The sequence below is a fragment of the Phaenicophaeus curvirostris genome, chromosome 21 (assembly GCF_032191515.1).
Source record: "Phaenicophaeus curvirostris isolate KB17595 chromosome 21, BPBGC_Pcur_1.0, whole genome shotgun sequence".
Taxonomy (NCBI): Eukaryota; Metazoa; Chordata; class Aves; order Cuculiformes; family Cuculidae; genus Phaenicophaeus; species Phaenicophaeus curvirostris.
The window spans coordinates 7440768-7452817 of NC_091412.1; the positions used below are offsets into that span (position 1 = coordinate 7440768).

The following is a 12050-nucleotide window of genomic DNA, read 5'->3' on the forward strand; positions in this document are numbered from 1 at the left end:
CCAAAACTTTCTATCCATGGCCATTTCCGAGACTGCTTTTTCCCAGCTTGCTCTTCAAGACTTCACTTAGACTCTCCGTTTTGGATGAAGTGGGAGATGACCGTAGAAGATTACCTTGTGCAACTGGCAGAAGCCTTGACACATTAGGTCAGTTGTGTAACCTCAGTGGTTATGTCAAGTAATCAGTGTCTACAATCACAACTTACCGGCCTGGGCAAGGACAGATTTGCTCCATACCAATGGTAAAGTGCTCTCCAAACAGGTTCTGGTACCATTATGTAGTCCTGTCCTTCAATCAACTGTGGAGATCGCTTTAATCTTCCACCTTCCATTGTTAATGATGCAGCCTTCAAACAAAAACGGATTTTGTCAAATCACAAGTGGAACAAACAGTACACAGCTAAAATGATTTTGGTTCATGAACACAGACAAGTTTTTAATTAATAAAAAACTTTTAAATCGCAAATAGCAACTGTTTTGCATACTGAAAGATAGTATTTAAATGTAACAATAATTAATGGTCAAATTTAACAACTTACTATTTCTATAAAAGGCTGTCCAATGTAAAATTTGTATTAAATCTCTCTCATGTCACCTACTCTGACAACTCCAGAAACTGCATAGAGAAATCCAATCATCATTGATTGTGCTGATCCGTGTTCTATGTTTTGTTTGCATGAGTACTGGAAAAACTGTCAGTTTTGGTTTACTATTTAATTAACTATTTTCTACTTTTAAGCAATAACAATAAACTCTTATATTTATCTTGGAAGCACTGAAAAAAGTGTTTAATTATTAAAATATTTTACAGTTAATGCTAAAAGTTGTGTTTTCATAAATGCCATTTTCATTTTTAAGTTTTGTGAAGTCACTTAAGACCATTTTGAATGTTTCTCTTCTCACAAAACACTCAGCGGTAACTTCAGAAACAGAACACAATCTTTTCCTCTGAAAGAAGAGTAAGAAACCCGAAGTTTGTTATATGACAAAGCAGTGTTAATTTTGAATTAAGCCACTACCTGAAAAAACAGCACACAAAAAGCTGTAATAGAAGTATGCTAAAAAATACTTTTCCTACATTCACAACTCAGATGAATTTACCTTCACTGGTTCTTGCGTTACTAGGGGCTGGTTATCAATAGCTCCCGGTTTCTGAGGATTAAGCTGTAGCAAAGTATTCCCATTGGTTCCAAGGAAACACTGGTTATTATTGTCCGAAGTATTATGCTGCCTAGCAAAACATACGTCAGTCCCTGGTGTGCCAGGGTAAGCACTGTCTGTAACAGAATACAGGGAAAATAAATAAATCTGTATTTTAATTTGTAAGTTCATAACATAAATGAATCAGTTAAACTGTTGTATCCTTTGTTGTTGTTTTTAAAAAATGCTGTTGAAGAATTCTGCTCTCTTTCATACTTCAGGTAAACATGCAACACCTCCAAGCCAGAGAGTGACAAATATACTAGTACTCTCACAAAAGATGAAGAAGTGGATACATGAGATCCAAATACCAAAGCAGATAGTTATACAAATACTGGTTTGAAAACAGCCTCACCAAGTTTGTGCAAGCAATTGTGTTTGGCATTTGCTTGTCATCTGGACGTTCAACTGTCAAACTCTTATATACAGGACTGCACATACATGTAAATAAAGCATTATTTTTTTTTCTCTTGAAACAGCAAATATTTTTATTTTTGTACACCCTCCTTCTGTTATGCAAAACACTCAAGCTAAATTTCAGGTTAAAAAAAAAGAAAAAGAAAGAACCTTTAACCTAAAACTTGTCTCCTGTTCTGTCTTTCCTCCATCTCCCTCAACCCCCAACCCAAAATGGCCACAGTAATTCATCTACTTTAAATCAGCTACAATTTTAAGATACAGATTTAAAAATAACAGGTGCAACATTCAGTTGTCTTGTAAGGATGAAAAAACACCTCAAATTCTCACATGAACTGACTAAAAATCATCACCCAAAACTCTTCTTTCACAAAGGTAGCTCCTAGAATGCTCAAACTTGCTTAAACCATATGCCCTGTAAAACTGTAAGTACGCTTTTCCTCATTTTTTTCTGCTTCTTTCCTCTTTGTAGTATCTGAGGTCATCTTGTTGCAAGACATAGTATAGTACCAACTTGGTGTAAGCTAGAAACAACTCAACGTGAAGAGGGAGGAAAATAAAATCCACACAGAAAATACATGATATGATGAGCACTATCCTGAAACAATTCTGGAAGCTAATCACAGCATAAAAGATGAACTGCTGTTTAAACAAGACTGTTTTTTGTTTATCCACCACAGACTAAAATAATTCCAGTAATTCAGATGTCCGCATGTAGACCACTTCTGCAATCTAAAGTTTGTTATCTTTTCGCCTGGAGGAATCCATGCAGCATTTAGTTTTCTCAAAATCTGTTCTACATTAAACCTCCAAGGAAATAAGATGTTATGCTTACTGCTGCTAGTAGACTCTGAGGCTTCTGATGCAGTAGAAATATTATCTGAAAACTTTTCTTCTGTTGTACTGAAGTAATTAAGACCTCCCATTTTGTCTTCTCCCTGTTCTGAAGTATTGGCTGCTGCAGCTATGAGTGAATTCTTACCTCCACTCAAGACAGATGAAGGCTCTATCACAACAGGGTTTGCATCCTAAAATTGGTAGGCAAGTAGGAAAGTTAATTATAAGTCAATGTCAAACAGATATAGCATCAGTCAAGTCAATCACCAAAATTCACAGCTGTGTGATCACTTTCGCAAATCACAACAAAATTTATTGAAAATAAAAATACTTGCAATGTAATTTGTTACATAGAAATTGTTAAACCAATCAAATGAATTCTTCTGCACAATATTAGAATTGTGAAATACCCAAATTATTTTCTCTACCTAGATACATGAAGACAACTATTTTAGACAGCTATAATTGCAGATTATAAATATTTGAAGATCTGTCCTCTTTGAATTTCATATGGTTAAATGAGAGCAGAATTAAGAAAAAAAAACATTCTTTCCTCAAACCTGCAACAGTTTAGTCTTCCCTAACTTTGTTTTGAAACAAAGTTCCTTTGGTTCCTTTGGAGACCGAGCACTGCAAAGGCAACCTGGATCATGCTTTGGCAAGATAAAGTTGGAGAAATAAATTTGCATTCTCCAAAGGCTCAACTTGCCTGCCCTGTACAGACAAGATGCAAGAAGAATCCTACCCAATTTAGGGTACCAGTCACAACAAAAAATGGCAATAAATGAGAAAACAGAAGAAAAAGGGAAGTAACTGAGCCTTACAGAGGAAAAAAGAAAATCCATGCATTGAACATCACTGTAACTAACACCAGAAAAAGGGATATTTCCTTTCCCATGTTGTCCCCTATCTATCACATCACTAAACAATATCTTGACAAAGAACTGTGCAGTAAAGCTAGAAGTATAAAAACAAGACTAAAATGTATGTTGGAATTACAATAATCATTTATAGAGTTTCACGGAAGTTCTGAGTGTTCTTTTTGCTCAAGAGGCAGACCGAGTGACTAATGGCGTGATGCTATTATGCTGAGGATTAGGTGTGAAATCATGTGCGCATCTGTGTCCTGACTCTATGACAAGGATCACGTTACCTACTATTTCAGGCATTTAAGCCATCATTTGCCCAGTTCACTGTGCACAAAGAATAACTGTAATTACATAGTTAGTCGATGCATACATTGCAGCTTTCTGAATATTCTTAGTTATTTGAATTTCTAAAACAACTCAAATACATATTTGATTAGTTTTCACTATAGAAAACTCACTTGAGGAATATTTTATTTCACTTATTCTATATTCTTGGTTGTGAAACCTGCAAAAAATATTCATCTCTACTTCAATTGAATTTTATTAAATTTGATTTTATTAAATATGCTTTCTTTTGTAAAATATACAGTGATGCTTTAACTTAAATTTAATTGGAGGGCATTAAAGAGCATCCTGTAACTACAAGGTATTAGTAGGACTCAAAGCTTTGATTGCCACCAAGTACTGGACTACTTCTCATTATTGCCTGTAAATCAAGTTATACCAATTCCCTCCTTGAGTTGGCCAGAAAATGCACATTATCAATTTGTGGCCCCAGCACAGTCAAAACTGAAACAGGTAGCTCTATTATCACATGGATCAAAAGACTTCAAGGGAAGTACTACTGTGAGAGTATATTTTCATTCAACAGAAGTATTTTGACAAGCAGAAATGATGAAACAAAGAACAGAAAGTGGTGACAGTTTTATGAAACTACAGTGAAAAGCTCACTGTGTGACGATTCAGCAAAACAATTATTTTCCACTGAGAGACAGGAGCTGCTTAATTTCAAGCATTACTGGTTAAGCAGTCATTTGCTCCCCATCCTTCTTTCATCAATGCATTCCCAAATACAAAGAAATCACTTATTCAGCATATATTATTGTGATACTTACATATTTGACATATTCCTTCCACTGCTGCCACCATGGCATTGCAATAAGAAACCAATTGTGCCCTGGCTGAAGACCGTACCTGCTTTCTCTTTCTAACCAGCCTCTGCACATAAAGAATGAACAACACGAAGTATGAGCTGAAATGGGGAAACTGCAGTCCTTGTTTTGAAAATATTAACAGGTGATTCTGAAACCCATTTAAGGTTCAGAGCAAAGCACACACCTAATGATCTGTCCTTCCTCTTCTGGAGTGGCAGGTCGTAGCCCCAAAACTATATGACACACCTGGAAAAAGAAAGTAATTCTTACTAGGAACTACGATACTTTGAAACAAGCATTAGAAAAAAGAAAGAAAAGAACTAATGGGACTTCGCAGATAATTCTTTTTAATCATGTAGCAAGATTATCTAAAGTTGAACAAATCACTACAAAAGAAGTATTTTGAGCTATGAGATTCACAACCTTTTCCCACTGCTAAGACAAAAATACCAAAAATTTCAAATGCCTCAAGACAAATTAACAGAAAATGAATTCTCATTATTTTCAGGTCTGAAGCACACGCTACAAAAGATTACAGTAATTGACATGGATCAGATATACAAGATATTAAGATGTCTATGTGTACTGTAGAGAGGGAAGGATAAATTTGGAGAATGCAAGCTGCTAGAGGAGGTAAAGGTTACAAAAAATAAAATGGAAAGGGGAAAAATGGGGAGAAATGGTTTTGTGAGTGACTGAAAGGAAAAGAAGCACATGAAGACACCCAAGGATAAGCTTAAAGCAGTCACCACTGCTTTAAACCAACCAGTCACCACTGAAAATGCTCTCAAAATTGTAGCGCATTTCTGACTGTCTGATGGGGGATTTTTTCCCCTTTTCTTTCTTTTTAAAACAAATGCAGATGAAAAAGGCACCATCCCCTAGATGTGGGTGGGGTTTCATTCCCAGCACAAGGCAGCAGTACCAGATGGGCCATACTTTACTCCTCTCTTTCTAGTAAAACCATCTTGGCCTTGCAGTGAGGTCCCAGCTGGTTTCTCCCAGCAGCTCCTCAGCCACAGGGCACGCAGCAGGGAGCGAGGAACAGAGGGAAATAGCCTCTGTAGGAGCCTTTGTTCCCCACTGGAGGGAGGAGGGTCAGCTGTCTCCTCTCCAATACAGTTTTCAAATTGGTTGCTACTCATAACATGATTTATAGACTTTTCCTTATGTCTCTTTTGAGGCTATCAATTTGCATCTCAGCTGGAGATTTCTAATGACTGGTGAGATATCTTATTTAAATTTATATTACAGTGTGAGAGACCATTTCATATCCTGAATAAAACAAAAGCCATTAGCTGCTGGGAAGCAACAGATTTTCCAGCACACACACACAGAGAACTGGATGTGATGTTTCTTTTTAAAGTCAAATAACACTGTCCTAGTATCAGATTCTTCATCTAAACTAACCCCGCTGCAAACAAACCAATTTGTTGTGGAGCTTTCCAAGGTGCTCCACTCAGACTACTTAGCTTTTCAGTCTACAGATGAGACACACAAGCTCGTGACAGATCAAATAAACGCCCAAATGCACAGCAGACTGTTCTGTGCGAGTATTCTGTTGAGCCTGCAGCATGACATGAGGCTGCCTCATGTGAGAAAGTTATCAAAGAAAATAAAAATGAAAAGCTAAAATGAAAATGTAGCAACTCTTGCCAAGAGAAAAATACTGTAAATGAGACTTCCCATGACCAATGTGTAACAATTGTGATGTGTTATCATCACCAAGACAAATTTATTAAATGTTCATTCATTCAGACTCAATATTGCATAGGTATTTGTTAATCAATGTCAAGTTATGATACGATATGTGATGCTAGATGGTCCAAAAAGAAAGACAGCCCTTTCTGAGAAGGCTGCCATGTGAGTAAAACCTGATGCAATATGAGATAAAAAGAACTTGCAGAACTTCCTGATTTTATTCTTTTCAGGTGTGGTGTAGCTGGTGGCCTCAGAATATTCTCACTCAGACCTCAAGTACTTGGAAAAATATAATTCAAAACACAATTTATAAAGTAGCCTAGGGTCACGACCAGGAGGACCAGTACTATGCTATTCAGGTAGCCTCACACAACAATTATTTATTTTTAAAAAAACCACACAGTTTCTTTCTGATTAAGTATTTTTCTGCTGCAATGTGACCCTGTAACTGATTAGGCTTCACTCCTAAAATGAGACTGGCTCTCCCTGGAAGAGCCAAGACTGTCATGCGGGGCTGGAGGTGAATACTAAATAAGGGTAAATCTTCGAGGCTCCATTAGGATTATTATTATTTAAATTCAAAGTGTTAGCCTCTACAGATAATGGGTAAGGAACAAACTGCAGTGAATGAAAATACTCTTATGGATTATTTTCTGCACAAAGTGAGCCAGTGTTAAAATATGACTGTTCTAAGGACTTACAAAAATCCAATTCAAGCTCAATTAAAACCAAATTCATACACACTTAATCCTCAGCTTTTGCAACACACTAGTGATATGACAGCACACCTTTCAAGGACCGCTCCATTAAGAAAGCAATTAAAGGTTCCTTAGATGGCCTTAACAGAAAAGGTAAAGAGAAAGCAGTTGTTAAGAGTTAGCAATACCTTTTCTTATTTCCTGTGTCACTCTCCTGGCAAAGAGTTGCAAGAACAACTGTTTAAGAACACAGCCTTTTTCTAGCGGAAAGTATAACTGCTGATATGCTGGAAATTTCTTTCCATTTTATAAACAATACACTACATGCACTTTACCAAACCATGCTTTAGGCATCTCTATACACTGAAAAGAATAATAATCAAATAGTCATTCTGTCAAGGTAATGCACAACTATAAAAGCACATAACTTCAAACTGGAAGCATGCTGACACAAATGCTGACGCTGCACTTCGTGGCCACGCAAAACACTAATGAGTTAATTACCATAATTTTCAAGTTCAAATTTCCTCTAAACGTACCTGAAAAAGGAGATTTAAAAATTCATTGGCAAGTGCACTCTTCACACTCCATATCTGGTAGTCCTCCAGAGTGAGGTGTCCAAGCTTAGTTAAAGGAAGTAGAAAGAAAGGGAAAGGAAGAAACATCAAACTATTAACATGTTTCTATTAAAATGCTCGTTAAATGTGTCATGCAAGGCATGACAAAACCAATGATCTGATAAAAATTAACATCTACCACTCTGATAATAAAATTTGATCCAATGAAAGAAGAAAAATCCGGTTATAGCATAACATAAGCAACCTAAATAACCAAAAAGCTTTGAGAGTATGGACAAACTATGCACAGCATGAAACCTTTCCTCCTGCTCTACATCACTCAGATTTAGTATTCAAGCCCAACTGCAGCAGTCACACCTTCTCAAACCATGAAACCAGCAGAAGCATATGTGACTGGTCAGGGCACAACTAAGATGATCAAGGATTTTGATCGTCCAAATAAGCTCTGCACATATAGATACTTTCATCCACTTAGAAACTCATCATCTTCATCTGTGGGCTGGGAAAAATTATTCTGGATCGTCAAGTCCTTATGATTTCCCCTTACAACACAAGCCCTATTAATTGTTAATCACTTGTAAAGTTACACTCGTGTAACACCGACCAATGTCAGAGGGCTTTCTGATTTTCAACAGTTCAGTGATCAATCCGAACTTTTTATACTGTAATATAATTCACAGCCATTTTTACAGCAGTGGCAATTATTCCACTTCTTCCTACAGCGCATTTTCTCCAGAGTTCACTCAGGTCAAAGCTAACGTAAGATGAGAGGTTAAGTAATTTATGTAATCACTGCACCATCAGCTCTTTCCAGCACTACGCTCATGATGCAACTATGAAAGATATTCTGAAGACTTAGCCTTCTTTTTTAACACCCTGTGGAAATGAGACTACTAAGTGCTTGCTTATAAACCACGCCTTTTTAAAAAAGCAAACAGCCAGACCTCAAAGGATGAAAGAAAGAGCTTGTAGAAGCTGTACTGTCTACTGCTTTAGAAACTGAAGAATTGTAATAAAATATTTGCCCACAACTTTGTTGGAGTACTAGCAGGTACAGTAACTATCCAAAGAAGCAATTATGCATATCTAAACATTCTTCACAGTTTTTCTTTTTCTTTAACTATTTATAGTTTCCAGGCACTCTTCATACCTAGTAAAGCAAAAGATGAAATAATGGAAACAACTTCTCCTACACTGTTTGCAGATAGTCGTGCCTATCTTGAAAAAGCAAAACCTTGAAGATTTACACAGAGCTAACTATAAAACACAATATAAACTATTAACACTTTCTGCTGTGTGCAACAAAAGTCATGACATGTGACCCCATAGTTTCACAGGTACTCGGCTCTGAAACAATATCATCAGATGTAGTTCACCAGTTATAGAGATAATATTGAAAAGCAGTTTGATAATGAGTTACTTATTGCATTAATACAGTTCTCTTCCAGCATAGGAAGATTATTTTTTACATAGCACAAAATAAAAGACGCACTCTAATGCACTACCCCTTTTGCATAGGATCATTTTTAACATGAAACAAAACAAGTTTCTTTAGAAGAAAAGTCAAGCATCAGAATGGTATTAATTATGCATAGCAAAGCCTAGTATATGCCTCAAATGCATTTCATCTGGTTATGTATTTTTGGTTTAGTTTCATATATAAAAATGGCTTATACAATTCAAACATGTTCTTTCTCGAACAGAACAAAGTGAAAATTTTAATGCAAAACTGACATTTCTTGAAATAGATGATTTTATTGACACACCCCTGCTTTAAAGCAAGCACAAGATTTTACTTCCTTTCTTATAAAAAAACTGAAGATACCAGACTATAAAAAACAAAGAATAGCAAATTCCTACCTTTGTGGTATCATGCATATTCAAAATATCTTCTACGATTTCAGGCAAATTCATATCCAATTCCTTAACAAACAAAAGGATTAGAAAAGAGAGTTAAATTCTCACAGCAGTCTCTGGAGCTGCATGTGTTCAGAATAAAAACATAACTGTAAGAAATGCTGATGATACCTCCATGTAATTTGCAACTGAGTGCTTCCAGACACTTGTACTTTTATATCGAAGATTTCGACGTATGAAAGCACACATTACAGTCAAATGGCTCTGCTTTGCTTCATGGAAGCCAAAGTTACACAAGGTAAGTTCCATCCAGTTATCAATACCCCTCAGCTAAGGTAGGTCAAAGAAGCCTGTATTTCACTGAAACCACGTTCAAACAACATTCACATTCCTATTTTTGAAGGATGACTTTAAAAAATAGGAGCAAATGAATAAAAATCCAAATATAACTTACAGGTATTTTATCAGTACGGTTATCTTTCCAGACTTCTAAAAGTGCAACCACCATTTCTTTAAGCTCAGTGCGAGACAACACACCATCCCGGTCAACGTCAAAAACCTTGAAACAAACTGAAAAAAAAAAAAGGAAATTACTTCTCTATGTTAGAACTACTCAAAACCTTATTTTTTCCTCTTGCAGAATGCAAGCCTGCGGAGTTGTAAGAACATGATTTTGTGCTGACAGTTTTGATGAGGCAGGATGCATGTGTGGTAGCGAGGAAATGGAGCAGCTGTGTTTAATAAACCGAAATCTAGATTCCTGCAATTCTGTGCTGTGTTTTCTGATGTGACATAGCAGGGAACATATGTGCATCCAGAAATTTCCAGTGAATGATAGCTTCTAAGTTGCAGCAATATGGTTTTGCGTAAGTATGGAACAAAGGTATTTCAAAACACAAGAACCTTGCAGAGAGCCAACTGAAAACTGGACAGTAAACAAGCCAGAACATGCTATTTATCACAAGACAATCAAATAGGACATTTGTGTTATATTGTATATAATCAATAGATAAGCCTTTGCACTTTCTATATTAGGACACACACTTCCGCACCGCAATGCGGAACGCTGCAAAGTAACTTCTGAGATATTATTTTTTTCCAAACAGGCTGATAATTTATATGAAGCTATGGATAAGTATAAAATATACAGAACTAGGTTTAATCCTCCTTTATAAAAGGAAGCCATGATACTTAAAATTCCTTTAATTTTTTAGCTTCTAAAGTCTGCCACCTTTCAGAGATACACACTTGATCAGTGGAAAAAAATTCTAAAAAGGTGGAAACAACTGAACTTCATCAGTGAAACTGAAAAACTTCTCTAAAATGAAAAGTTAACATTCCGCATACTTACACTTCTGTCTTTCTGCCAAGGGTCCCCTGCAACATGCTGAGAGCCCACAGGAAATTTCTTTAAAATCTATGTGATTGTCTCGGTTTTCATCAAAAGCATTAAACAAACCTGCAAACCACAAAAGGATCTCCTGTTACAGCATCTGGCTGAAACAGCTGAGAATCATTCTTTGCTATTACGCGAAAAGTTAATGCTTAACATTTGCAAGGAGAAGTAAAAACACTAATACCTAATTCATATTAAGTGTAATAAAGATAATTAAACACTACTAAGACCAGTTTGAAGGTGAATTAGATCATTGATCTATGGCTAGGCAAAGCTGTGGGCAGGGAGGGAATCAAGAATCCTGAACAGCAGACCTAATCTCACACCCTCCTTGTAATGACTGATTTATAGACATGTACAATGAAACCAGATAGGCCAGGACAAGCATTTTCACAAAAGCTACAGGACCAAAATAGTAAAGGTACTCAGATGCCAAGTGTTTTCGCTTTTCTAAAGCACCTGATAGAAACTCCCATAAAAATCATTTAATATCTTTGCCAACTTGGCCCTAAGCAATTTCAGAGTTGTAGTTACCAGCCTTCAAAGGATTTAAGAGTTCTATTCATTTCTTGTATCCCCGACAATGACAGTTACTCTATCCACAGAATGACCAGAAACCATTCAAGTTTCCTCATAGCAGCTGTGTAAATTCATCTCACTAAGCAGATAAAATACAGTGTCAAGCAAAAGGATATGGGGATAAACCCCTATTGAATTGAACATAAGTTCTGGTGTTCTAACAGCCTGCTCCCACTGCAGATGAATTTCCCATTTTCTACTCACTGCTGCTCCTTGTCAGTAAAGCTGACTGTTTGGGAATAACAAAACTGCCACTCTAGGACTGCAGACAAAAACTAGTGTGTAAGTAGAATGCTACTTAATGCCCTTACGTTGTGCAGTAAATGGCAATTAGACAATTACAATCTCCAGTTATTACCAGAGTGGCTTCAACTTGAAAGACCAGCTTGGTTATTAATGTGTCTCTATTGCGACACACGAATCTCCTGACCCAGTCTAATGAACAAAACCCTCCTTGACTTCTATTAGGGAAGACTGTTTCATTGACTGCATGATACAACTTTTGACTTTCATGCTGCATTGTAATTTCACAGATGAAACCCACATTTGCCATTTAGAAAATGCTCTTCTATTTTATCTCGCGCAGGGACAGCAGTATATTTTATCATCACAGAAACTTAAGGAACTCAACGAAAAATTTTAAGCAACTACTAGGCAAATTATAATGACTGTTTGCTGTATTTCCTGACAGCTAATAAGAATGCAACACACAGAAGCAGCAGTTCCTTTGTCATTCCACATTTCCCAACAAATAGAGATTTCCC

General features: G+C 36.5%; 1 protein-coding gene across 4 annotated transcripts in view; it reads right to left on the reverse strand.

The window, feature by feature from the left end:
• USP32 (ubiquitin specific peptidase 32) overlaps positions 1-12050 on the reverse strand; it is a 70203-nt gene that overhangs the window by 20993 nt on the left and 37160 nt on the right. For 3 of the 4 annotated variants that reach the window (XM_069874183.1, XM_069874184.1, XM_069874186.1), the window contains 9 exons: positions 10663-10770; positions 9766-9881; positions 9315-9377; positions 7416-7499; positions 4662-4723; positions 4439-4541; positions 2453-2645; positions 1102-1277; positions 207-347 (listed from right to left, as the gene is read on the reverse strand). In XM_069874183.1, the coding sequence (XP_069730284.1) occupies positions 207-347; positions 1102-1277; positions 2453-2645; positions 4439-4541; positions 4662-4723; positions 7416-7499; positions 9315-9377; positions 9766-9881; positions 10663-10770 (1046 nt within the window). The remainder of the gene's footprint in view (positions 1-206; positions 348-1101; positions 1278-2452; positions 2646-4438; positions 4542-4661; positions 4724-7415; positions 7500-9314; positions 9378-9765; positions 9882-10662; positions 10771-12050) is intronic. The other variant, XM_069874185.1, reaches the window with a different exon arrangement.